This window comes from Nerophis lumbriciformis, linkage group LG18, assembly GCF_033978685.3.
Source record: "Nerophis lumbriciformis linkage group LG18, RoL_Nlum_v2.1, whole genome shotgun sequence".
NCBI classification, from domain to species: domain Eukaryota; kingdom Metazoa; phylum Chordata; class Actinopteri; order Syngnathiformes; family Syngnathidae; genus Nerophis; species Nerophis lumbriciformis.
Window position 1 is genome coordinate 34,225,494 of NC_084565.2, and position 27,459 is coordinate 34,252,952.

General features: G+C 40.3%; 1 protein-coding gene across 2 annotated transcripts in view; it reads left to right on the forward strand.

Moving 5' to 3' along the window:
- Window positions 1-27,459, forward strand: part of usp24 (ubiquitin specific peptidase 24) — a 126,754-nt gene that overhangs the window by 38,811 nt on the left and 60,484 nt on the right. The window contains exons 7-16 of one of the 2 annotated variants that reach the window (XM_061978188.2): window positions 7,431-7,496; window positions 10,038-10,103; window positions 15,124-15,198; window positions 15,369-15,527; window positions 15,606-15,720; window positions 19,452-19,555; window positions 19,637-19,744; window positions 19,812-19,907; window positions 22,337-22,498; window positions 26,933-27,019. In XM_061978188.2, coding sequence (XP_061834172.1) covers window positions 7,431-7,496; window positions 10,038-10,103; window positions 15,124-15,198; window positions 15,369-15,527; window positions 15,606-15,720; window positions 19,452-19,555; window positions 19,637-19,744; window positions 19,812-19,907; window positions 22,337-22,498; window positions 26,933-27,019 — 1,038 coding nt within the window. The remainder of the gene's footprint in view (window positions 1-7,430; window positions 7,497-10,037; window positions 10,104-15,123; window positions 15,199-15,368; window positions 15,528-15,605; window positions 15,721-19,451; window positions 19,556-19,636; window positions 19,745-19,811; window positions 19,908-22,336; window positions 22,499-26,932; window positions 27,020-27,459) is intronic. The other variant, XM_061978189.2, reaches the window with a different exon arrangement.

Here is a 27,459-nt window from a genome sequence, read left to right on the forward strand (position 1 = left end):
CCTCTGGCTACTGACAACGGTATGCAGAGGGTGACTGGCATCATCCAGTTTTTCCACAGTCCTCTTCTCTGCCACCGTCACCAGTGAGTCCAGTTTTATTCCGATCGTAGAACCGGCCCGCCTGATCAGTTTCTCCAGTCTTGAGCTGTCCTTCTTAGATGTACTGCCCCCCCAGCACACTACGATGTAGTACAGAACACTGGCAACCACAGACTGGTAGTACATCCACAAGAGTTTTTTTTTACAAATGTTGAAGGAGCGCAGCCTCCTCAGGAAGTATAGCCTGCTCTGTCCTTTCCTGTACAAGTGGTCCGTGTTAACAGTCCAGTCCTGCTTATTGTCCACTCACACCCCGAGGTACTTGAATGAGTCCACGGTCTGTACCTCGACTCCCTCGATCACAATAGGTTGTGACCTTGGACTCGACCTCCCAAAGTCAATGACCAGCTCCTTGGTCTTTGACGGATTGAGCTGCACCTGTGGCACCAGTCAGCAAAGTCCCTCACAAGGCTCCGAAACTCCTCCTCTCTGCCGTCCATGATGCATCCGACGATGGCTGTGTCATCCGCATACTTCTGGATGTGACAGAAGTATCAGAATACATATTTAATGATCACACACCATACAACCCCCTACACGTTTATATTACATATAAGATGTCCGGGTCCACTGAAGTGTGGAAATTGATGTCCCCCCCAGCAGGCCTAGACAGGAGGAGGACAGAGTGTAGGTACACAGAACATCAGAGGGTCAAATGTGCGAGAAAATGACAGTGTTGACAAACAATGTTGCAACCTTGTGTGGGAACTGCAGGTGCAGAAACATAAAAGAAGAATCCCTGTGGGATGCAGAAACTGGCAGAGAAATGTTCCGTGCAACGTTCATATTGTTGTTACTCAGCCAGCGTTTGTGGGTCTGATGGCCCCGTTGCATTTTGTGGCTTTTAATGCCTCACAATCAAACACTTTTATGTTAAAATACTGAACATATGTTTTATTGGGATAAGGTAAACATCTTGTTCAGTATTTTAACATAAAAGTGTTTGATTGTGAGGCATTAAAAGTTACAAAATGCAACAGGTCCATCAGACCCACAAACGCTGGCTGAGTAACAACAATATGAACATTACACAAGGGTTAAATGACCATACTAGCCCCCGGGTTCACTTTAAAAACTTGGGGGGGAAAAAAATTTCAGCAAACTTCTAAAAAAATAATCTAAACTGCACCTATTGTTAAAAGGAACTTACACCACTATAAACTTATTGGAAATCCTTGCATTGACATTTTAACTCTGTTCGCAAACAAAGAACACTGGAGCCACATTTTTGATTTACTGTAATCTGAGGCGTTCCTCAAGGAACCTCTTTAAGACTGCAGCCCAAAGTGGTCCAAATCGGATTTTTTCGAAAACTTTTTTTTTTTCAGCTGACTGTTTACACCGCAAGTAAAATGTGATTTTTATCATACTCTAGTATAAACGCGCACAGGCCCCAATGTGGCCCCAATGTGTCCTGGACGTCACTTGCATGCACAGTTCCATAAGGTGAAAACAAAAGTAGTTGAACGGACATGAATGAGCAAGGAAGTCACTACTACTACTACAAAATAAAAGTCACCACTTTTATACTCTAGTACAGGGGTCACCAACCTTTTTGAAACCAAGAGCTACTTCTTGGGTACTGATTAATGCGAAGGGCTACCAGTTTGATACACACTTAAATAAATTGCCAGAAATAGCCAATTTGCTCAATTCACCTTTAACTCTATGTTATTATTAATAATAAATTATATTTATATTTGTGGAAACACTGATCACCTTAATGTTTTCTCACAATAAATATTTATAGAATCAGATAAATATCAATATGCAACACTTTATTTTTATATTTTCTCTAAGTGCACATTTTTCAAATTGAACATTTTCAAATGATCACTTCTAAGACAGTCTTGTGAAATCACAATATCCCATTTTAACTAGCTAGCCACTAACATTTTTTTAACAAATCATGAATTACTTTGCACCATGTTTGTACAAATAATAACTCATGTAAAATACAGAAGTCAACTCTCAAATTTTTAAATAAATCATGTCACACTTTGAACTGGACACCAAATCTGTTATCTGTTTCTTTGTCAGTTAGTGAAGACCAAGTCTTTAAAATATTTTCTTGGATTTTTAAATTCTATTTGAGTTTTGTCTCTCTTAGAATTAAAAATGTCGAGCAAAGCGAGACCAGCTTGCTAGTAAATAAATAAAATTTAAAAAATAGAGGCAGCTCACTGGTAAGTGCTGCTACTTGAGCTATTTTTAGAACAGGCCAGCGGGCTACTCATCTGGTCCTTACGGGCTACCTGGTGCCCGCGGGTACCGCGTTGGTGACCCCTGCTCTAGTATAAACGCGCACAGGCCCCAATGTGGCCCCAATGTGTTCTCGACGTCACTTGCATGCACAGTTCCATAAGGTGAAAACAAAAGTAGTTGAACGGATTCCATGAATGAACAAGGAAGTCACTACTACTACTACAAAATAAAAGACACCACTATAGATATGGTCGCCACACTTTAAAAATGAGCATTTTGTTACATGAAAATACATTGAACTACTATAATGTATGAATGGATGTACCGTATTTTTTGGACTATAAGTCGCAGTTTTTTTCATAGTTTGGCCGGGGGTGCGACTTATACTCAGGAGCGACTTATGTGTGAAATTATTAACACATTACCGTAAAATATCAAATAATATTATTTAGCTCATTCACGTAAGAGACTAGACGTATAAGATTTTATGGGATTTAGCGATTAGGAGTGACAGATTGTTTGGTAAACGTATAGCATGTTCTATATGTTATAGTTATTTGAATGACTCTTACCATAATATGTTACGTTAACATACCAGGCACGTTCTCAGTTGGTTATTTATGCCTCATATAACGTACACTTATTCAGCCTGTTGGTCACTATTCTTTATTTATTTTAAATTGCCTTTCAAATGTCTATTCTTGGTGTTGGCTTTTATCTAATACATTTCCCCCCAAAATGCGACTTATTCTCCTGTGCGACTTATATATGATTTTTTCCTTTTTTATTATGCATTTACGGCCGGTGCGACTTATACTCCGGAGCGACTTGTAGACCGAAAAATGCGGTATATAGTGTACCGGTAATATATTTGGGAGGGTTCTTATCTTCAGCATGGATCTACGTTAGCTTTATTTTTCAACTCACCCATAAGCAAATACGCCACAGCGTCCATTCCGGTTCCTTCAACTATCGCTATTTCTTCTGAATCAAAATATACAGTACACGCCAAAAGTTTGGACAAACCTTCTCATTCACAACACACCTGATGGTCCCAACCCCATCGATACAGCAAGAAATTCCACTAATCAACGCTGATAAGGCACATCTATGAAGTGAAAACCATTTCAGGTGGCTCACTCTTGAAGCTCATCGAGAGAATGCCAAGAGTGTGCAAAGCAGTAATCAGAGCAAAGGGTGGCTATTTTGAAGAAACTAGAATATAAAATATGTTTTCAGTTATTTCACCTTTTTTTTTTGTTAAGTACATAACTCCACATGTGTTCATTCATAGTTTTGATGGCTTCAGTGACAATCTACAATGTAAATAGTCATGAAAATAAAGAATTGAATGAGAAGTTCTGTCCAAACTTTTGGCCTGTACTGTATATACATATATTACATATAGCCTATTATTTGCGCACTATTGACAAGTGATGCACCGAAAATTCGGCCGTCGATAAAAAAACTTAGCCCACCACAACCGGATGTTGTGATGAAATATCCAATTTCGCTGGCGGACTGCGTCTTTCCCGGTGCACACGGGTGACGCAGCTTGCTGAAAGCTGACAAAAAAGTCACATTGCAATTAGACTAAAGTCACATTTGAAAGGATCAGGTTCCAATCGAATTTGGACTACCTCCTGATGTGGCATGAATCTGATACGAAAACATCAGATTTGAAGCACTTTGGAGTGTTTCGACTGGCAAAAAAAATCACATCTGTGTCACGAGGTAAAAAAAAGCCTAATTTGGTGTGCAGTGTAAATGGGGTCTAAATCCTCTCCTTTTTGGCAGCTATTTTTCGTAATGTGATTTATGTAACTAAGGCGTTGCTGTTGCTTGTTTACCTCAGATACAGTCAGTAGTCATTTAACTTCTTTATGTATACTAGTGGTGTTCCTCAAGGTTACCATGAATTGATTAACGTGGACCCCGACTTAAACAAGTTGAAAAACGTATTCGGGTGTTACCATTTAGTGATCAATTGTACGGAATATGTACTGTACTGTGCAATCTACTAATAAAAGTCTTCAAAAAAAAAAAAAAAAGGTTCCATTTTAGGTGCTCGCTTTTTCATCATTGTACAGCTGTTCAATTGTGAGAGGCTCACATTTTTGCAGTGCTGTCATAGAGCGCGCTCCTGTAACTTTGACAAACTAAATAGCCCAAAATTAAATGTCCACTGTAGAGGATGGTGGTTCTACGGAATATATAAAATAAGACTAATAGTGAAAGGAGAAGTCCAGGTCCTGGTCCTTACCTTTCTGGAAATGTTGCCCCCAAAACAATTCAGTTTAATATCAATCAATGTTTACTTATATGACCCTAAATCACGAGTGTCTCAAAGGGCTGCACACGCCACAATGACATCCTCGGCTCAGATCCCACATCAGGGCAAGGAAAAACTCAACCCACTGGGACAATGAGAAACCTAGGAGGAGACCGCAGATGTGGGGAACCCCCCCCTCTGGGCGACCGGTGCAATGGACGTCGAGTGGATCTAGCATAATATTGTGAGAGTCCAGTCCATAGTGGATCTAACATAATAGTGTGAGAGTCCAGTCCATAGTGGATCTAACATAATAGTGAGAGTCCAGTCTATAGTGGATCTAACATAATAGTGTGAGAGTCCAGTCCATAGTGGATCTAACATAATAGTGAGAGTCCAGTCTATAGTGGATCTAACATAATAGTGTGAGAGTCCAGTTCATAGTGGATCTAACATAATAGTGAGAGTCCAGTCCATAGTGGATCTAACATAATAGTGTGAGAGTCCAGTCCATAGTGGATCTAACATAATAGTGTGAGAGTCCAGTCCATAGTGGATCTAACATAATAGTGTGAGAGTCCAGTCCATAGTGGATCTAACATAATAGTGAGAGTCCAGTCCATAGTGGATCTAACATAATAGTGTGAGAGTCCAGTCCATAGTGGATCTAACATAATAGTGTGAGAGTCCAGTCCATAGTGGATCTAACATACGGTAATAGTGAGAGTCCAGTCCATAGTGGATCTAACATAATAGTGTGAGAGTCCAGTTCATAGTGGATCTAACATAATAGTGAGAGTCCAGTCCATAGTGGATCTAACATAATAGTGTGAGAGTCCAGTTCATAGTGGATCTAACATAATAGTGAGAGTCCAGTCCATAGTGGATTTAACATAATAGTGTGAGAGTCCAGTTCATAGTGGATCTAACATAATAGTGAGAGTCCAGTCCATAGTGGATCTAACATAATAGTGTGAGAGTCCAGTTCATAGTGGATCTAACATAATAGTGAGAGTCCAGTCCATAGTGGATCTAACATAATAGTGTGAGAGTCCAGTTCATAGTGGATCTAACATAATAGTGTGAGTCCAGTCCATAGTGGATCTAACATAATAGTGTGAGAGTCCAGTCCATAGTGGATCTAACATAATAGTGTGAGAGTCCAGTTCATAGTGGATCTAACATAATAGTGAGATAGTCCAGTCCATAGTGGATCTGACATAATAGTGTGAGAGTCCAGTTCATAGTGGATCTAACATAATAGTGAGAGTCCAGTCCATAGTGGATCTAACATAATAGTGTGAGAGTCCAGTTCATAGTGGATCTAACATAATAGTGTGAGAGTCCAGTTCATAGTGGATCTAACATAATAGTGAGAGTCCAGTCCATAGTGGATCTAACATAATAGTGTGAGAGTCCAGTTCATAGTGGATCTAGCATAATAGTGAGAGTCCAGTCCATAGTGGATCTAACATAATAGTGTGAGAGTTCAGTTCATAGTGGATCTAACATAATAGTGAGAGTCCAGTCCATAGTGGATCTAACATAATAGGGAGAGTCCAGTCCATAGTGGATCTAACATAATAGTGTGAGAGTCCAGTCCATAGTGGATCTAACATAATAGTGTGAGAGTCCAGTTCATAGTGGATCTAACATAATAGTGTGAGAGTCCAGTTCATAGTGGATCTAACATAATAGTGTGAGCGTCCAGTTCATAGTGGATCTAACATAATAGTGTGAGAGTCCAGTCCATAGTGGATCTAACATAATAGTGAGAGTCCAGTCCATAGTGGATCTAACATAATAGTGAGAGTCCAGTCCATAGTGGATCTAACATAATAGTGAGAGTCCAGTCCATAGTGGATCTAACATAATAGGGAGAGTCCAGTCCATAGTGGATCTAACATAATAGTGTGAGAGTCCAGTCCATAGTGGATCTAACATAATAGTGAGAGTCCAGTCCATAGTGGATCTAACATAATAGGGAGAGTCCAGTCCACAGTGGATCTAACATAAAAGTGTGAGAGTCCAGTCCATAGTGGATCTAACATAATAGTGAGAGAGTCCAGTCCATAGTAGATCTAACATAATAGTGAGAGTCCAGTCCATAGTGGATCTAACATAATAGGGAGAGTCCAGTCCATAGTGGATCTAACATAAAAGTGTGAGAGTCCAGTCCATAGTGGATCTAACATAATAGTGAGAGAGTCCAGTCCATAGTGGATCTAACATAATAGTGAGAGAGTCCAGTCCATAGTAGATCTAACATAATAGTGAGAGTCCAGTCCATAATAGATCTAACATAATAGTGAGAGTCCAGTCCATAGTGGGGCCAGCAGGAGACCATCCCGAGTGGAGACAGGTCAGCAGCGCAGAGACGTCCCCAACCGATGCACAGACGAGCGGTCCACCCTGGGTCCCCACTTTGGACAGCCAGCACTTCATCCGTGGCCACCGAACCTGTGCCCCCCCCTCCACGAAGGAGAGGGGGGCAAAGCAGAAAAGAAACGGCAGATCAACTGGTCTAAAAGGAGGGTCTATTTAAAGGCTAGAGTATACAAATGAGTTTTACGATGGGACTTAAATGCTTCTAATATCCCTGCTGTAGTGTCTTTAAGTACCCTGAAAACCACTCTAAAACATATTATATTTTGTATATCAATTGGCTAAAATTACCTTACAGTTTGGGTTTATTGCACCACCTGTTATTTTGGCATGTGTTTGACAACCTCTGCATTTCTATATGGACATGTTTTTTAAAACACCTTTGGCATTCATTTATATTTTTGTGAAAGTGGGTTGTGGAACATTGTTTTTTCAACTTGTTTTTGTCTTCTGTGCTTCTTTTGTGTAGTTTGGCGAGTTGGGAGGATTCACCGCCATCCAGACGAAGCTCAACGTCGAGGAGATCGAAATAGCTGTAAGACTAACTCCCCGCATCCCCGACATGCTTACACACAGGCCGACATATCTATAAGAGTCACGGAATACTTTCCACCCAGAGAACAGACTGGTTGACTGAGGCCCTTTGCCCGTTGGTCTGCTGTCAGCTGCATGGGGGCTTGTAGGTCGGACTCATGTTGCCGCTGTGTAATGTTTCAAATGCTCTGTTGTCGTCTCCTCTGAGGCGTCCTTGTATTGACGCTCCCTCTGTAGGAACCTAGCCGGAAGCACGGCGGTGTGAAGCCATTGATTTTTTTTGGGGTTGGGTGGAGGGGGGCATGCATGTGCGTGTGTTTGAGCAGCGCTCTTCCCTTTTGAGCATTAGCATATTAATAGGTGAGGGGAAGCGGAAGCACACTCGTGTTGCACCCTCTCGAGCATTACAGTTTGTAAGCTGTCAAACAAACATAGCCAGCTGAAAGCTGGTGAAAGTGAGAGGTGAGCATATAATGGAGGGTACTTCAGGCTCCCGGGGGAGACCCATTCACTTGTCTGCTGTGAGCAGGAAGTCAAGTGCGGGAGTGAATAGCGAAAGCAGCACGAGTCGACACAGAATAGAATCGAACAAAGAAACTATTCATTTATTTGTCCATTCATTAAGCCGCAGCGATATAACATTGGTTAAAAAAAGCAGCCAGGCTCATGTGTGTGGACTAGAGATGTCCGATAATGGCTTTTTTGCCGATATTCCGATATTGTCCAACTCTTAATTACCGATTCCGATATCAACCGATACCGATATATACAGTCGTGGAATTAACACATTATTATGCCTAATTTTGTTGTGATGCCCCGCTGGATGCGTTAAACAATGTAACAAGGTTTTCCAAAATAAATCAACTCAAGTTATGGGAAAAAAATGCCAACATGGCACTGCCATATTTATTATTGAAGTCACAAACTGCATATTTTTTTTTAACATGCCTCAAAACAGTAGCTTGGAATTTGGGACATGCTCTCCCTGAGAGAGCATGAGGAGGTTGAGGTGGGCGGGGTTGGGGGGGGGAGTGGTTGAGGTTGGGGTAGCGGGGGGTGTATGTTGTAGCGTCCCGGAACAGTTAGTGCTGCAAGGGGTTTCTGGGCATTTGTTCTGTTGTGTTTATGTTGTGTTACGGTGCGGATGTTCTCCCGAAATGTGTTTGTCATTCTTGTTTGGTGTGGGTTCACAGTGTGGCGCATATTTGTTACAGTGTTAAAGTTGTTTATACGGCCTCAGTGGCATTCACTTGTGTGTGTAAAAAGCCGTAGATATTATGAGACTGGGCCGGCACGCAAAGTCAGTGCCTTTAAGGTTTATTGGCGCTCTGTACTTCTCCCTACGTCCGTGTACACAGCGGCGTTTTAAAAAGTCATAAATTTTACTTTTTGAAACAGATACAGATCATTTCCGATATTACATTTTAAAGCATTTATCGGCCGATAATATCGGCAGTCCGATATTATCGGACATCTCTAGTGTGGACCCTTCGGCTTACGGCGTGGCGAAGTTGGTAGAGTGGCCGTGCCAGCAATCGGAGTGTTGCTGGTTACTGGGGTTCAATCCCCACCTTCTACCATCCTAATCACGTCCGTTGTGTCCTTGGGCAAGACACTTCACCCCTTGCTCCTGATGGCTGCTGGTTAGCGCCTTGCATGGCAGCTCCCGCCATCAGTGTGTGAATGTGTGTGTGAATGGGTAAATGTGGAAATACTGTCAAAGCGCTTTGAGTACCTTGAAGGTAGAAAAGCGCTATATAAGTATAACCCATTTATTTACATTTAGAATATCCATCCATCCATTTTCTACCGCTTATTCCCTTTGGGGTCGTGGGGGGCGCTGGAGCCTATCTCAGCTACAATCGGGCGGAAGGCGGGGTACACCCTGGACAAGTCACTACCTCATCACAGGGCCAACACAGATAGACAGACAACATTCACACTCACATTCACACACTAGGGCCAATTTAGTGTTGCCAATCAACCTATCCCCAGGTGCATGTCTTTGGAGTGGGAGGAAGCCGAATATATTTGTTTTAAATACATTAAATAGCTTCTGTCCTATTGCTTGTATTCCGACACGTGACTTCTTCCCAGAAGTGAAAACCAGTGGTGGTGAATGAAGCTAAGATGGCTGTTGTACAGCAAACTGTGCACAAACTATCTGAGTACAAAAGAGGCTTAAATCTTCCTGCAAAAAGCAGATGCGAGCAAAAAAATCTAACCATGCAGTGGAATAGAGCCCTATACTTTATATATAAAAAAAAAAAGATTTGCGAGGGATATCAAGGATTATACGTCGCTCACGTTTTCAGACGTATCGAAATATTGTGCTCCAGAATACCAAAATGAATAGAAGAATGTTGTTGGAAAAGTGAATAGGGGATATTTAGCCCTCTGCCCCAAAAACGTGTGTGCAGCATTTTGCTCTTGTCATATGGGGGCCTCAAAAAACTGACTTGGAAAACCCCTTCTTTGAACTAAAATAGAAAGTAATGAATAGAAGTTTGGTTTGTCACACCTGATCTTTTCTGTTCCACAGTGTATTTCCGCTCTGGTCCAGCCTCTGGGTGTTTGTGCCGAATACCTCAACTCTAGCCTTGTCCAGGTGAGTTATGTCCATATATCTCATGTACCGCTACTATATCACCTATGATCTAATTAACACATCTATTTAGTCTCCGACAGTCACTCTGTGCAGTGTTTACGAAAACAAATGCTACGGGGCACTTCTTAAAGTTTTTAGGGACCAAAAACCTTATCATTTAGTCCAGTGGTGCTCATTACGTCGATCGCGAGCTACCGGTCGATCGCGGAGGGTGTGTCAGTCGATCACCAGCCAGGCATTAAAAAAATAGTCCTAAAAATGAGCAATCATAAATCTTCACTATGACGTCACTTTAGTCACTTGATTGACATTCACGGCACCCGAAGGTCTTCTGAGATGACGCTGGCTGCTGCCAGCTCATTAAAATTACCGACAGGAAGGCGAGAAACACTTTATTTCAACAGACTCTGGCGCCGTACCTGTTGTCAAAACTCCAAAGACCGACAGCACAGTTGCGCTAACAAAATAAAAGTCTCAGAAAGCTGGGGTGTACAAGCTAGCAAGCTACGGAGTTTGCCGACAATGTATTTCTTGTAAAGTGTATACAAAGGAGTACGGAAGCTGGACAAATAAGATGCCAAAAACTAACCACTTTCATGTGGTATTGGACAGAAAAGAGGACTTTTTTTCTCCTCCATTCGAAAATTTGGACGTTATCAGCACCACTGTCTGATTCCAATCAATGCAAAAGTCATCAGAATCAGGTAATACACCAACTTATATTCTTGTCTTCATGAAAGAAAGGAATCTATATGTGTTAAACATGCTTGTATTATCTTTAACCACCTTTTAAGTTGTTAACAATATTAACTATATGTGTTAAACATGCTTGTATTATCTTTAAACACCTTTAACTTATTAACAATATTAACTATATGTGTTAAACATGCTTGCATTTCTTTAAACACCTTTAACTTGTTAACAATATTAACTATATGTATTAAACATACTTGTATTATCATTAAACATCTTTCATTTATTAACAATATTAACTATATGTGTTAAACATGCTTGCATTATCATTAAACACCTTTAATTTATTAACAAAAACATATATTTCATAAATAAGTAAATATAAATTATATATATGAATGAGGTAGATCCCCACAACTTGATCAATGGGAAAGTAGCTCGCCTGCAGAAAAAGTGTGAGCACCCCTAATTTAGTCAATAGCTGTTACTTTAGGCCACATGTGTCAAACTCAAGGCCCGGTGGCCATATCTGGCCCGCCACATCAATTTATGTTTTTTTTTTACTAAATGTTTTCCTTCTTTTTGTTTTGACTGAAAACTTACTTGTACTGCATGCAATTGCTTATATATTATACTCGAATATTATCTAATAATGTAAGAAATATTACACTTGATTGAATCATTTAATTAAATGTGTATGAGTTTAGAAAGGGAAAGTACTCATCAATGAATCTGTAATAATAATGTTGTTAATGTAATGTTAGTTAAATTGGTATGAACTTAGGTTTGAATTGTGAATTGTTATTCACCATGAAACAACAGCAAACGTATATATGAAAAAATGGCCTCTCAGTCGCCAGAATTTTAAAGTTAGAAACACAGTGGTACCATTTTTACATTTATAGAAATTTGCTGTAAAAAAAAAACCCACTGTAAATTCTACGGCAAAATGATGGCGCCTGAGCTGCCTGTCTACAGAGAACGTAAAAAAACTATATGTGCAATTGTATAATAATATCACAAGGCGAATCATTATACATTTATATATTCATTTATTACTCTCTGTTACAAGTGGCCCTCTGAGGGCAGCCATAACTGCGATGTGGCCCTCAGTGAAGACTAGTTTGACACCCCTACTTTAGGCAATGTCTAAATGTGTTTATTTCCACACAAGATGGCCGTAGCTGCATCGGAAGTATGATGAGTGGTTTGCATGCCACTGGGCCGTGAAACCTGTCACACTGTTGTTTGCACCGCAGTGTTTCCCACATGTTTGTTTTTGTGTGGAAAGCTACCACACTGAGATTTGACGCTACCTGTTTGTCTTCACACATAAACACATTGTAATGGAAATGTCTATGAACGGTGTAGAGTTGGTGACGTTCTGCATCTCAAAGCACTCATAGACAGCTCTGTCTTGTTCCTGACATTAAAATGAAGGCAAAAACATACGACGAAAGAAAGTAAATGTGTAATTTTTACTTTTTCACTTTCGACACAATTATTGTAGCCTTTTATAATAGCCGATACCAATAGCGCAAATCATATATACTTTTATTATTTAGTAGTTAACTCAAATAACAATGGTAGGTATGACTAACACCATTATTATTAACTGTCTAGAAAAGTGGCTCTCAAACTTTTTTCACCAAGTACCACCTCAGAAAACACTTGGCTCTCCAAGTACCAGCATAAAGACCAACATTAACATAGTAGTAGGCCTAAGTATTCATTAAAATGTGGCAGTGGTTTTATTTAAAAAGTATATTTAGTATTTTTGGCTACTGTAACATTACACACAGTTTGAACAATAACACTGTCTTTGAATATGGGAAAATAAAACATTGTACTATAATCGAGTGATTTTTTTTGGTGTACCACTTAGGGATGTCCCGATCCATGTTTTTGCACTTCCGATCCAATACCGATACTGACCGATACCGATACTGGCCTATCCGAGCATGTATTAAAGTTTAAAGTTATTTAGCCTACTTAGTTGTCAGAATCATGTTGAAAAGGGTTTTAGTACTCTTGATAACAACTAGCCAGCTGAATTAGGGGAGTTTGAATAATACACAATGGTTGGTAACAAGAAACTGACCTGTTTATTCAAGGAGAAACACAAAATAGACAAAATTATACATGACAAACAGAAATGGCATCATTGAACTAGGGCTGGGCGATATGGCTTTCTTTTAATATTGCGATATTTTAAGGCCATATTGCGATACACAATATATATCTCGATATTTTGCCTTAGCCTTGAATGAACACTTGATGCATATAATCACAGCAGTATGATGATTCTATGTGTCTACATTAAAACATTCTTCTTCATACTGCATTAATATATGCTACTTTTAAACTTTCATGCAGAGAGGGAAATCACAACTAAAAAAAATCACTATTATTTTCATACGGTGTTGATGTGGAAATGTTGCCTCGGCATTTTGATGGTGTGGGCGTGTGGCACCGAATGGAGATAAGCGTCTCGACAGACGTTACGATATTTGAACAATGATGACGAAAACTGTTTTCTCTGTCGTGTCCGTGTGTCGAAAATTGTTATGCGCTTATTTTTTTATTTGATTTTGTGCGTGGCATAGATTTGCCGTGCGCAGAGGACGCTTGAGCAGGCGCGCACCTTAGCGGCTGCGCTAGCATCACAGCTAACGTTAGCCATGCTGCTACCTCGCTCTCTGCTGGGAGAGGACGTATACGTATGTGACGTATGACGTGACAGTATGTGGCGTGTGTAAGAAGGTGCGCTCGCTGTCTGTAAGAGGGAGACACAGGAAAGAGTGAGAAGAGCCTGTAGTGTAATGCCAGCAGCTAAAAGCAACTGCGTGAGAATCCACAGACCTGTGGATGTGTTGAAGGTGTGCTGGAAAATGCGGAACGGAAATTAGGGAGCAGCAGAAAAGTGGAATGTATTATTTAAATCGGTGCGTTGGAAAACACGGACCGGAGTTTTTTTTAAACTGGATCTGGATCGGCATTTTCCCATGCCTTGCCGATACGCATTTTTTTGCAAATATCGGCGGCCGATCCGATCCAAATATCGGATCGGGACATCCCTAGTACCACTAGATCAGGGGTATCAAACAAATTTTAGCTCAGGGGCAGCAGTGAGGAAAATCTGTACACACGCGGGCCGGACTATTGAAATCATGGCATTAAAACAAAACAATAAAGACAATTTCAGATAGGCTTTTTTTGTCTTACTTTGGCCAAAAATAGAACAAACACATTCTGAAAATATTACAATAAAAGTATAGAAAAAAATACCGGGCAGCCGTAAAGTTTAGATCCAGGAAGGAAAGAAGAAAATGAATGAATATTTATAACTGAATAAATGTACATATGCATAAATTTTTTTGTTTTTTTTTGTTTTTGTTTTTTATGAATTAAAAGTAACGTTTATGACAATCTTTTTCCAAAACAATATAGAATGAGAGATATAACAGGATAGTGCATACACCTACTCAGTGGCCTAGTGGTTAGAGTGTTCGCTCTGAGATTGGTAGGTTGTGAGTTCAAACCCCGGCCGAGTCATACCAAAGACTATAAAAAGTGGGACCCATTGCCTCCCTGCTTGGCACTCAGCATCAAGGGTTGGAATTGGGGGTTAAATCACCAAAAATGATTCCCGGGCGCGGCACCGCTGCTGCCCACTGCTCCCCTCACCTCCCAGGGGGTGATCAAGGGCGATGGGTCAAATGCAGAGGACAAATTTCACCACACCTAGTGTGTGTGTGACAATCATTGGTACTTTAACTTTAACATTTATAATTTGTTTTCAAAACGGTTACAAAAAAGTGGGACCCCACAAATGTACTGTGGGACCCCATTTTTATGACTTGATGGGCCCATTTTGAAAATTCCTAACGCCAACACTGATGGAGTATTGGTGCGTGCAAAACAGCTGCAGGCGGCTGTGGCCTGCGGGCCAGTTTTAATACTAATCAAATATCATCCCGAGGCCGGATTTGGCCCGCGGGCCTTGACTTTGACACAACCTGCACTATATGAAGCCCACGTACCACTGTTTGAGAATGAACGTATGCCGTCTTTAAGTTGAAGTGGAGTGATAATTAGAGATGTCCGATAATGGCTTTTTTGCCGATATCCGATATTCCGATATTGTCCAACTCTTAATTACCGATTCCGATATCAACCGATATATACAGTCGTGGAATTAACACATTATTATGCCTAATTTTGTTGAGGGGGGGTTGTATATACAGACACTATTTATTTTCTATTGCTATGTGCATGTTCTCCTCCCACAAAGATACAAAGCACTGCATTGTTCTCTTTGTTCTAGCCTATGCTTGATCCAGTTATCCATAAGATGATCACATATGTACAGAACCTGGAGGAAAAGGACCTTAAAGACAAGGTAAGGTTTTGTGTGTTTTGCACCTTTAGTGTGATTCTCGCTATTGATATTGTAGAGGCGAGGCCGCACACAATGGTCTGTTTTCAATTTGTAGATCACCTCCCGTGGCCCTTTTTAGTTGTTTTTTTACCCCTATACTGTATTCTGTCATTTTGTTTTTTAAACCGTAGCGGCTGGTGAGCATTCCAGACCTCCTGTCGGCCATCAAGCTGCTGTGCATGAAGTTCCAGAGGGACATGGTCGCGGTGGTGGACGACCTGCGGCTGGACACGCTGCTGCGCATGCTTAAAACCCCCCATTTCTCCACCAAGATGAACTCCCTCAAAGAGGCCAGCCCCCAGACTCGCACATGTCTCCCCACTTTTGGTGACCTTTCCCAGTTTTTGACCCTGTGTTTTGTCTTGCAGGTGACAAAGTTGATAGAGGAGAGCACGGTGGCAAAGACTGTAAAAAACGCTATAGACACAGATAAACTGCTTGATTGGCTTGTGGAGAACTCTGTTCTGTCAATAGCACTGGAGGGTAAGAAGTACAAGAATAAAACATCCATTGATTTATATCAGGGGTGTCCAAACTACGGCCCACCAACGTCTTCAATTTGGCCCGCGAAACGTCTAGGGTTATATAAGGAATCTTGCTCGCAGGGAGATTGCATTCATTTTAAAATACTGCATTTGATGCTGCCATTTATAATGGGGACGTCGTGGCTCGATTGGTAGAGTGGCTGTGCCAGCAAACATAGGGTTCCTGGTCACGTCCGTTGTGTCCTTGAGCAAGACACGTCACCTGTGCTCCTTATGGGTTGTGTTTAGGGCCTTGTATGGCAGCTCTCACCATCAGTGTGTGAATGGGTGAATGTGGAAATGGTGTCAAAGCGCTTTGAGTACCGTATTTTTCGTAGTATAAGTCGCTCCGGAGTATAAGTCGCACCGGCCGAAAATGCATAATAAAGAAGGAAAAAAACACATATGAGTCGCACTGGAGTATAAGTCGCATTTTTTGGGGACATTTATTTGATAAATGCCAACACCAAGAATAGACATTTGAAAGGCAATTTAAAATAAATAAAGAATAGTGAACGACAGGCTGAATAAGTGTACGTTATATGAGGCATAAATAACCAACTGGTATGTTAACGTAACATATTATGGTAAGAGTCATTCAAATAACTATAACATATAGAACATGCTATACGTTTACCAAACAATCTGTCACTTCTAATCGCTAAATCCCATGAAATCTTATACGTCTAGTCTCTTACGTGAATGAGATAAATAATATTATTTGATATTTTACGGTAATGTGTTAATAATTTCACACATAAGTCGCTCCTGAGTATAAGTCGCACCCCCGGCCAAACTATGGAAAAAAACTGCAACTTATAGTCCGAAAAATACGGTACCTTGAAAGTAGACAAACACTATACAAGTATAACCAATTTATCATTTTCTAATACCCTATGCTAAGCATTACTTTATATGACCCAATGCAAACAACCTTCCCTAGTCATGGTGCAAAAAAACAAATGTATCCAAACAACCCAAAATGTGCACAGACATGGTCACACATGACACAACCTGCCTTTTTGGATTTTATATAAAATATCAACATTTCACCCATTTAAATCCATTACAAAGCATGATGTTAAAATGCAAAACACTTCACACTTATCCATGTTTGGTGCATTTTAGCTGCTTGATATTTCTGATTGATTACAAAACTTTAAGGAGGTCGTCATGGAAGTAAACAAGACTCTTAATATCCAATTATATTAATTATTAATTAAATATCCATTGTGTTATAATATGTACATATATATGTATAGGCTCCACATCATAACATGCATCTTCTGAGATCATTTATAATACTTATTGTATTGCAAAGATTTACAATATGTTAGGGATTTAACAATTTGAAAATGTAATATTATCGTTATTGTGACCAAAATGATCATGGTTATCATTGTTATATTGTTGAGTGTGCTCAAAAAGTACTTATACACACACTGAAATATTTTAAGCAAGCCTCATTAAAAAAATGTAAGTAAATCAATTAATAGTCACCCAAATTATTTCTTCATAATTACCATTCTGTCTTAAGAGCGCACAGCCTGTAGGTTAAATCTGCACAATTGAATAGCTTAGTCGCTAGCAATGTGTTTATACAAGTTTAGATTGTGGTATGACGTTTGTAATGGGGAAACGCATTAAGTACCACTGATAGTCACACACACGCACACACTAGGTGTGCTGAAATTTCTGTCTGTGTTTGACCCATCCCCTTGTTCCACCCCCTGGGAGGTGGGGGGAGCAGTGAGCAGCAGCGGTAGCCGCGCTCGGGGAAAGTCGCTTAGATTCTTGTTAGCCTTTAAGTTAGCTAGCAATGAGTGCACTCTCATGCGCTAGTCGCCAGCTAACAATAGCTAACTAGAAGCTGCGAGTTAGCTATTTTTGCACGAGCTTTATTCTAAATGAGCAATATTTACCAGCTTGTAAGTGCATTGAATTATGGTTATCAATCACAGTTACTTGATGAATATAATTGGACACAGTAATACGAACTTTTGGGAGTTTTACCACCGTTTATCATTAATAACCGGTAAGTGTTACATCCCTACAAGATGTATTGCCAATTTCATGTTGAATATTTTAACCATTCCATGATTATTTTGCATACAGATATAACATTTTTTATATTATTAAATATATATGTAATTAAATATTAAAAGTGTAAAATATTTGTACGACCTTATTAAATGGGCAGTTTGCAACATTTACACAGATGCCTACGGCTAGCTAGCTTTATGTATTTTTAAGCATCCCTCCCAGGACGTATTGACGTAACTACGAACATAGGTAACACGTGCGCGCACATTAGCTTTGGGTGTTATTGGCTAATAATAACGATTTGGATAGTTAGCGTTAGCTATAGGGATGTCCGATAATATTGGACTACCGATATTATCGGCCAATAAATGTTTTAAAATGTAATATCGGAAATTATCGGTATTGGTTTCAAAATTATCGGTATTGGTGTCAAAAAGCAAAATGTATGACTTTTTAAAACGCCGCTGTGTACACGGACGTAGGGAGAAGTACAGAGCGCCAATAAACCTTAAAGGCACTGCCTTTGCGTGCCGGCCCAATCACATAATATCTACGGCTTTTCTCACACACAATTGAATGCAAACGCATACTTGGTCAACAGCCATACAGGTCACACTGAGGGTGGCCGTATAAACAACTTTAGCACTGTTACAAATATGCGTCACACTGTGAACCCACACCAAACAAGAATGACAAACACATTTCGGGAGAACATCCGCACCGTAACACAACAGAACAAATACCCAGAACCCCTTGCAGAACTAACTCTTCCGGGACGCTACAATATACGCCCCCCGCTACCCCCTGAAACCTCGTCCACCTCAACCTCCTCATGCTCTCTCAGGGAGAGCATGTCCCAAATTCCAAGCTGCTGTTTTGAGGCATGTTCAAAAAAATAATGCACTTTGTGACTTCAATAATAAATATGGCAGTGCCATGTTGGCATTTTTTTCCGTAACTGGAGTTGTTTTATTTTGGAAAACCTTGTTACATTGTTTAATGCATCCAGCGGGGCATCACAACAAAATTAGGCATAATAATGTGTTAATTCCACCACTGTATATATCGGTATCGGTTGGTATCGGAATTGGTAATTAAGAGTTGGACAATATCGGAATATCGGATATCGGCAAAAAAGCCATTATCGGACATCTCTAGTTAGCTATCATTGAATGTATATTCTATCATAACAACAACAGGACTGCTAATTGTTGGACTGCTTTTGTGTGCATGCGCTTCCTGCACATATGTGTGTGCAAGACGGGGTCAGTCGCCATAAAAACCCTTTAATTTTATTCGGGTCGTAAAAAATGTTATTCCATAAATTTAGTAAATGTGGAAAATGTAGATAACGGTAAAACAAATGTGTGCTGTTAAACCACTGACCTTTAACTACTTAAGAGGGTTAAATCATTAGACCTTAAAATGACAAAGTGCAGTTCTGCACTGTCCTTAATAAAGCATCAGTACATAATTTGGCAGTATTATCTTTGTAAAGGCAGAATGTTATGATATAGCCCTTGTTTAATGTACTGAATCGGATTAAATGTGTGTCGAATGTAGTGCATGTGTATTCCCTCTATATCTAGTCGGAAACACTTTGACTAATGAGAAGGTGTATAAAGGTTTATAATGAATATTTTCCAGGTAACATTGACCAGGCTCAGTACTGTGAGAGAATTAAGGGCATCATTGAGCTGCTGGGAAGTAAACTCTCCCTGGACGAACTCTCCAAAATCTGGAGGATACAGGTTCGCCCCAACTCCCGTTTCACTCCACTCCAAAGTGAACAAATGTCTGACCCTTAATTCGTATATGTTTGGGTATTCCAGGCAGGCCAGTCGTCAACCGTGATCGAAAACATCCACACCATCATCGCCGCAGCCGCCGTCAAGTTCAGTTTCGATCAGCTCACCCACCTGTTTGTGCTCATTCAGAAGGTGGGCGAAACATTGCCGCTAAAAGCATTGTTCTTCTTTTAAAAAAACGTGTGTGACTGTCATCCAGAGCTGGGAGGTGGAGAGTGACCGCGTCAGGCAGAAGCTGCTCAGTCTCATCGGGAGGATCGGAAGGGAGGCTCGCTCCGAGGCCACCACGGGCAAGGTGAGTTGGACATCGGTCTTTTCGTCATGGAAGCAGACAAAATTCATCGTATTGGAACCTCTTTGCCCGAAGAAGAGTTGGGATGTGCGGATCGATACCGCCGATACCTGATATTTTTGCTCTAATATCAAAATATTGATTCTTTTGATACTTTAGTTATTTGAGATACTGTGTATCATTAACAGGAACAAAATGTAAAAAAAATCCGTATTTTTCGGACCATAGGGTGTGCCGGATTAAAAGGCGCACTGCCGATGAGCGGGTCTACTCAGGTCTTTTTTCATACAAAAGTATGATTCGGATTTGAGCGAAATATTCTTACAAAAAATATGTCAAAGTTTTCTTACACGTTCTCGGTTTTAGTGCAATTAAACACACATTGGTGATTCAGTCTGTTTTTTTTAATTTGTTTTTTTTATAAATATGGCAGCAAATTAACCCAAAGCATACAGTAGCAAACAGTAAAATTCCATATAAAGGCAAAGGTAGCCTGAGAATCCATGTTTCCTGAATGCAACACACTGCTACGCATGTCAAGAGTCTTCAATACTAAATGTTCATACAAATGATTCTCTATAAAAAGTGTTTTGTTTTATATATACAAACCCCGTTTCCATATGAGTTGGGAAATTGTGTTAGATGTAAATATAAACGGAATACAAAGATTTGCAAATCATTTTCAACTCATATTCAGTTGAATATGCTACAAAGACAACATATTTGATGTTCAAACTGATAAACATTTTTTTTTTTTGCAAATAATCATTAACTTTAGAATTTGATGCCAGCAACACGTGACAAAGAAGTTGGGAAAGGTGGCGATAAATACTGATAAAGTTGAGGAATGCTCATCAAACACTTATTTGGAACATCTTACAGGTGAACAGGCAAATTGGGAACAGGTGGGTGCCATGATTGGGTATAAAAGTAGATTCCATGAAATGCTCAGTCATTCACAAACAAGGATGGGGCGAGGGTCACCACTTTGTCAACAAATGCGTGAGCAAATTGTTGAACAGTTTAAGAAAAACCTTTCTCAACCAGCTATTGCAAGGAATTTAGGGATTTCACCATCTACGGTCCGTAATATCATCAAAGGGTTCAGAGAATCTGGAGAAATCACTGCACGTAAGCATCTAAGCCTGTGACCTTCGATCCCTCAGGCTGTACTGCATCAACAAGCGACATCAGTGTGTAAAGAATATCACCACTTGGGCTCAGGGACACTTCAGAAACCCACTTTCAGTAACTACAGTTGGTCGCTACATCTGTAAGTGCAAGTTAAAACTCTCCTATGCAAGGCGAAAACCGTTTATCAACAACACCCAGAAACGCCGTCTGCTTCGCTGGGCCTGAACTCATCTAAGATGGACTGATACAAAGTGGAAAAGTGTTCTGTGGTCTGACGAGTCCAAATTTCAAATTGTTTTTGGAAACTGTGGATGTCGTGTCCTCCGGACCAAAGAGGAAAAGAACCATCCGAATTTTTATAGGCGCAAAGTTGAAAAGCCAGCATCTGTGATGGTATGGGGGTGTTTTAGTGCCCAAGACATGTGAAACTTACACATCTGTGAAGGTGCCATTAATGCTGAAAGGTACATCCAGGTTTTGGAGCAACATATGTTGCCATCCAAGCAACGTTACCATGGACGCCCCTGCTTATTTCAGCAAGACAATGCCAAGCCACGTGTTACATCAACGTGGCTTCATAGTAAAAGAGTGCGGGTACTAGACTGGCCTGCCTGTAGTCCAGACCTGTCTCCCTTTGAAAATGTTATGAAGCCTAAAACACCACAACGGAGACCCCCGGACTGTTGAACAACTTAAGCTGTACATCAAGCAAGAATGGGAAAGAATTCCACCTGAGAAGCTTCAAAAATGTGTCTCCTCAGTTCCCAAACGTTTACTGAGTGTTGTTAAAAGGAAAGGCCATGTAACACAGTGGTGAACATGCCCTTTCCCAGCTACTTTACTAAGTTAAATATTATTTGAAAAAAAAAAAAAGTTTGAGTTTGAACATCAAATATCTTGTCTTTGTAGTGCATTCAACTGAATATGGGTTGAAAATGATTTGCAAATCATTGTATTCCGTTTACATTTACATCTAACACAATTTCCCAACTCATATGGAAACAGGGTTTGTATTTGGGTGCCTGAATTAATTAATTAGCTTTACTAGGAAAAATAGTTTTGGATTTTATACATTTGGGTTTTAAAGGACCCTTTGGATTATTTGGAAAACCGAGGTACCACTGTATTTCTTGACTGCCTGCTGTACCGAGGACAGGTGATGTACAGTCTGGTCTTGCGCAATATGGTGGCGTCGCACGTGACGTCGCACGTGACGTCACGTTCGACAGCGGTCAAGCTACTGGGTTTTATGTGACGGCCTTAAATTCCGCGTGTAAACTTGCTCGTCGTGTGTTCAGGTCCTGGAGGTTCTGTGGGAGCTGGCGCACCTCCCCTCCCTGCCCACCAGTCTAGTTCAGCAGGCCCTGGAGGAGCACCTGGGGATCCTGAGCGACGCCTACGCCGTCAAGGAGACTGTGAAGCGCAACTACATCATTAAATGTATCGAGGACATCAAGAAGGTGGGTGGGGTGGCGCGTGTTGTTTGTTTTGCTGCTCAAGTAGACACATTTATTGCTATTCTTTGATGGATGTAAACTGGATGAGGCAGCTCAAAGTTCAACGGGTTCAATGGGTTTAAAGCTAACATTGCATTTCTTCACCTGCTCGCGACCACCTTCACGTAATGCTAGCGTGTCTTTGCTAACTGCATGTGGAGTTCGTTCGCGGTGTGATGTGTAAAAGGCTCAGGCCAGTGATACTGATGGGGGTTTTTTTGCAACCCAAAAATGCTAACAATTCCAATAGTAGTCTTCAATATACAATGCAGGCCAAAAGTTTGGACACACCTTTAACTCATTCAATGCGCTTTCTTTAGTTTCATGACTATTTACATTGTGGATTGTCACTGAATGAACACATGTGGAGTTATGTACTTAACAAAAAAACATGTTTTTGTAGAGCAGGGGTGCTCACACTTTTTCTGCAGGCGAGCTACTTTTCAATTGATCAAGTCGTGGGGATCTACCTCATTCATATATATCATTTATATTTACTTATTTATGAAATATATGTTTTTGTTAATAAGTTAAAATTGTTTAATGATAATGCAAGCATGTTTAACACATATAGTTAATATTGTTAATAAATTAAAGGTGTTTAATGATAATGCAAGCATGTTTAACACATATAGTTAATATTGTTAATAAATTAAAGGTGTTTAATGATAATGCAATCATGTTTAACACATAGTTAATATTGTTAATAAATTAAAGGTGTTTAATGATAATACAAGAATGTTTCATACATATAGTTAATATTGTTAATAAATTAAAGGTGTTTAATGATAATACAAGTATGTTTAATACATATAGTTAATATTGTTAATAAATTAAAGGTGTTTAATGATAATGCAATCATGTTTAACACATAGTTAATATTGTTAATAAATTAAAGGTGTTTAATGATAATACAAGAATGTTTCATACATATAGTTAATATTGTTAATAAATTAAAGGTGTTTAATGATAATACAAGTATGTTTAATACATATAGTTCATATTGTTAACAAGTTAAAGGTGTTTAAAGATAATACAAGCATGTTTAACACATATAGTTAATATTGTTAACAAGTTAAAGGTGTTTAATGATAATACAAGCATGTTTAATACATATAGTTATTATTAATAGGTTAAAGGTGTTTAAAGATAATACAAGCATGTTTAACACATATAGTTAATATTGTTAACAAGTTAAAGGTGTTTAATGATAATACAAGCATGTTTAATACATATAGTTATTATTAATAGGTTAAAGGTGTTTAAAGATAATACAAGCATGTTTAACACATATAGTTAATATTGTTAACAAGTTAAAGGTGTTTAATGATAATACAAGCATGTTTAACACATATAGTTAATATTGTTAATAAGTTAAAGGTGTTTAAAGATAATGCAAGCATGTTTAACACATATAGTTAATATTGTTAACAAGTTAAGGTGTTTAAAGATAATACAGGCATGTTTAACACGTATAAATTCCTTTCTTTCATGAAGACAAGAATATAAGTTGGTGTATTACCTGATTCTGATGACTTGCATTGATAGGAATCAGACAGTGGTGCTAAAAACGTCCGCATTTTCGAATGGAGGAGAAAAAAGTCCTCCTTTCTGTCCAATACCACATGAAAGTGGTTGGTTTTTGGCATCTTATTTGTCCAGCTTCCATACTCCTTTGTATACACTTTACAAGAAATACATTGTCGGCAAACTCCGTAGCTTGCTAGCTTGTGCACGCCAGCTTTCTGAGACTCTTGTTTTGTTAGCGCAACTGTAGAGTCGGTCTTTGGAGTTTTGACAACAGGTACGGCGCCAGAGTCTGTTGAAATAAAGTGTTTCTCGCCTTCCAGTCGGTAATTTTAATGAGCTGGCAGCAGCCAGCGTCATCTCAGAAGACCCTCGGGTGCCGTGAATGTCAATCAAGTGACGAAAGTGACGTCATAGTGAAGATTTATGATCGCTCATTTTTAGGACTATTTTTTTAATGCCTGGCTGGTGATCGACTGACACACCCTCCGAGATCGACCGGTAGCTTGCGATCGACGTAATGAGCACCCCTGTTGTAGAGGTTGCCCTCTTGTGGGTTCCCCTGATCGCGACAGACCCGGTAGTCAGGTGCAATAATATTTTTATTGTGCGCACACCCGCCAGGTCAGCACTCTTTTCAGCAACCTTTCAGTCTTTCGGCTGCTCGCCCTCTTGCGCCGTGGTCTCGGGCGTATGTGTGGGTTGTCTGGCTCAAACTCCAACTCCAACTCCACCTACTGTGTCTCGGCCCGGCTGCTGCTAATAAGCATGGCAGGTGATTGGATGATCATCCCCAGCTGGGTAATCCAATCACCTGCCAGCTGTGCTTCGAGGCCGGTCCTTACACACCCCGCTCTGCGGCAGGCCCGCAGACCACGCCCCCCTCCACAGTTTTATAATCTGTTTTTTTCAATATAGCCATCCATTGCTCTGATTACTGCTTTGAACACTCCTGGCATTCTCTGGATGAGCTTCAAGCACACCTGCGAAGTGAAAACCATTTCAGGTGACTACCTCTTGAAGCTCATCGAGAGAATGCCAAGAGTGTGCAAAAAAGTAATCATAGCAAAAGGTGGCTATTTTGAACAAACTAAATTAAATAAATATAGGTGGGTTATACTTGTATAGCGCTTTTCTACCTTCAAGGTACTCAAAGCGCTTTGACACTATTTCCACATTCATCCATTCACACACACATTCACACACTGATGGCGGGAGCTGCCATGCAAGGCGCTAAACAGCAGCCATCAGGAGCAAGGGGTGAAGTGTCTTGCCAAAAGACACAACGGACGTGACTAGGATGGTAGAAGGTGGGGATTGAACCCCAGTAACCAGCAACCCTCCTCACTCTACCAACTTCGCCACGCCGTCCACTACATCGAGAGGAGCCGGATGAGGTTGGTTCGAGCATCTGGTCAGGATGTCTCTTGAATGCCTCCCTCGGGAGGTGGTTAGGGCACGTCCGACCAGCAGGAGGCCACGGGGAAGACCCAGGACACGTTTGGAAGACTATGTCTCCCAGCTGGCCTAGGAACGCCTCGGGATTCACACGGGAGGTGCTGGGCAAAGTGGCTTGGGAGAGGGAAGTCTGTGCTTCCCCGCTTAGGCTGCTGCCCCCGCGACCCAACCTCGGATAAGCGGATGAAAATGGATGGATATAATAGAACAATTTTTTCAGTTATTTCACCTTTTTTTATTACCGGTAAGTACATAACTCTACATGTGTTCATTCATAGTTTTGATACCTTCAGTGACAATCTACAATGTAAATAGAAATGAATGAGAAGGTGTGTCCAAACTTTTGGCCTGTACTGTATATTTGGCGTGTGAATGTCGTCTGTCTGTATGTGTTGGTCCTGCATTGAGGTGGTGACTTGTCCAGGGTGTCCCCGAGAGGGACAAGCGGCAGGAAATGGATGGGTATCCATGCATCAAAGTCGAGATTATGGACCATAAAACAATGTTAATGATATGATGCTGTCTGTTGATTACACATCGGCGACAGCTTTTATCTGCATTTACTTTTACTTTATACTTTTTGCCTAGTTTTATTTGATCTATTGTTAATCTAAAATATTGTATTGTGTACTGTTTGTGTTGTATTGTACAGTTTTAAGCTGTTGGTTTGTCTCGTTTTGTTTTGTCTTGTCTTTTTAAGTGCCACCAAAATGTTGTAGGAATACACTGACAAGTGAAATCTTTAAATCTTTGTGCAACATATTAGTTTGCTGTTGTATTACAGTGAAACCTCCAAAGTTGGACAAAATAATTCCCTGATGCGAGTTGACCTAAGTTGTTTGAATTTAAAAACATTGGAAACGCCGCAAAGTGAAGTAATGATAAAATAAAGTAAATAATAAACTTTTTAGGTCACATTTCAACATTTTAACCGTCATAAAATGAAAACAAAAATCAGGTAAAACTACTACTATTTGACAAGAAGCGCAGCAATAGTGTCATCTAGTGGCTGTTTGCCGGTAATGTTGCAATTAAAAAATCCTTGCGATATTTAAGGGATTGTATTGTTCCTATTGTACTCGTCAGCCAAGGCATCAGGAAAATCATTGGCTGGTTCCATGGCTATTTCCTCAATGCCCTTTCATCAAATTACACAAAAACAAAATTCTCTCTGAGCTGAAATCTGACAAGGTTTGCTAACGTCACACAAATCTCAACGTCATGATTTATTTGACCGACAAGGTGTGCGTTTCTGGAAAATGTTGTTTGAACTCCAAGTGGTCCAACTTTAGATGTTCCATTGTACCACAGAGGGGTGGGGAGCTTCGATTAACCGTCAACTGCGCTCTTCCTGCTTTGATGTGATGATTTTGGTGTGTGAGCCCCGCCTCGAATAAATTGTGTGCTGTCCAGACTCAGGAGGACGCAAAAGGCAGCGACACTCAAAGTTCATTTCTCACTGGCTCTTGGGGAAAGAGGAAATCTATGTCTGTGGCCAAAGTAAGCGACGATGACTCTTTTTTTTCTCCCCCTCACAATCCCATCGACTTTCTTCTGTTTCCGCTTCAATCGCAGAGGAGGGTGGGGGCTGCTTTCACTGGTCACGGGTTGATAATTTCACCCTTGATTGGAACATGGGCGGAGTCCACCGGGTGTATGTTAATCTTGGTTATTGGCGGTGTTGATTTCTGATTTGGATGAGATACTCACCTACCTGCTGGATGAGTGGGGAGCTTTTTTTGGTGGGAGCGCTCGCACGTTTGCAAAGAGGAAGCCCATCAAAGCCATGATTGCACACAGCAAATTTAGTATTTTTTATTTATTTAATTTTTGCATATATTTGACACGTTTGCATCCCTGGCTACTATTGTCTTCCTCACACCTGCCTCACTACACAAATGCAACCTCTGTGATGGCGACCCAAGCATAATCGTAACAAT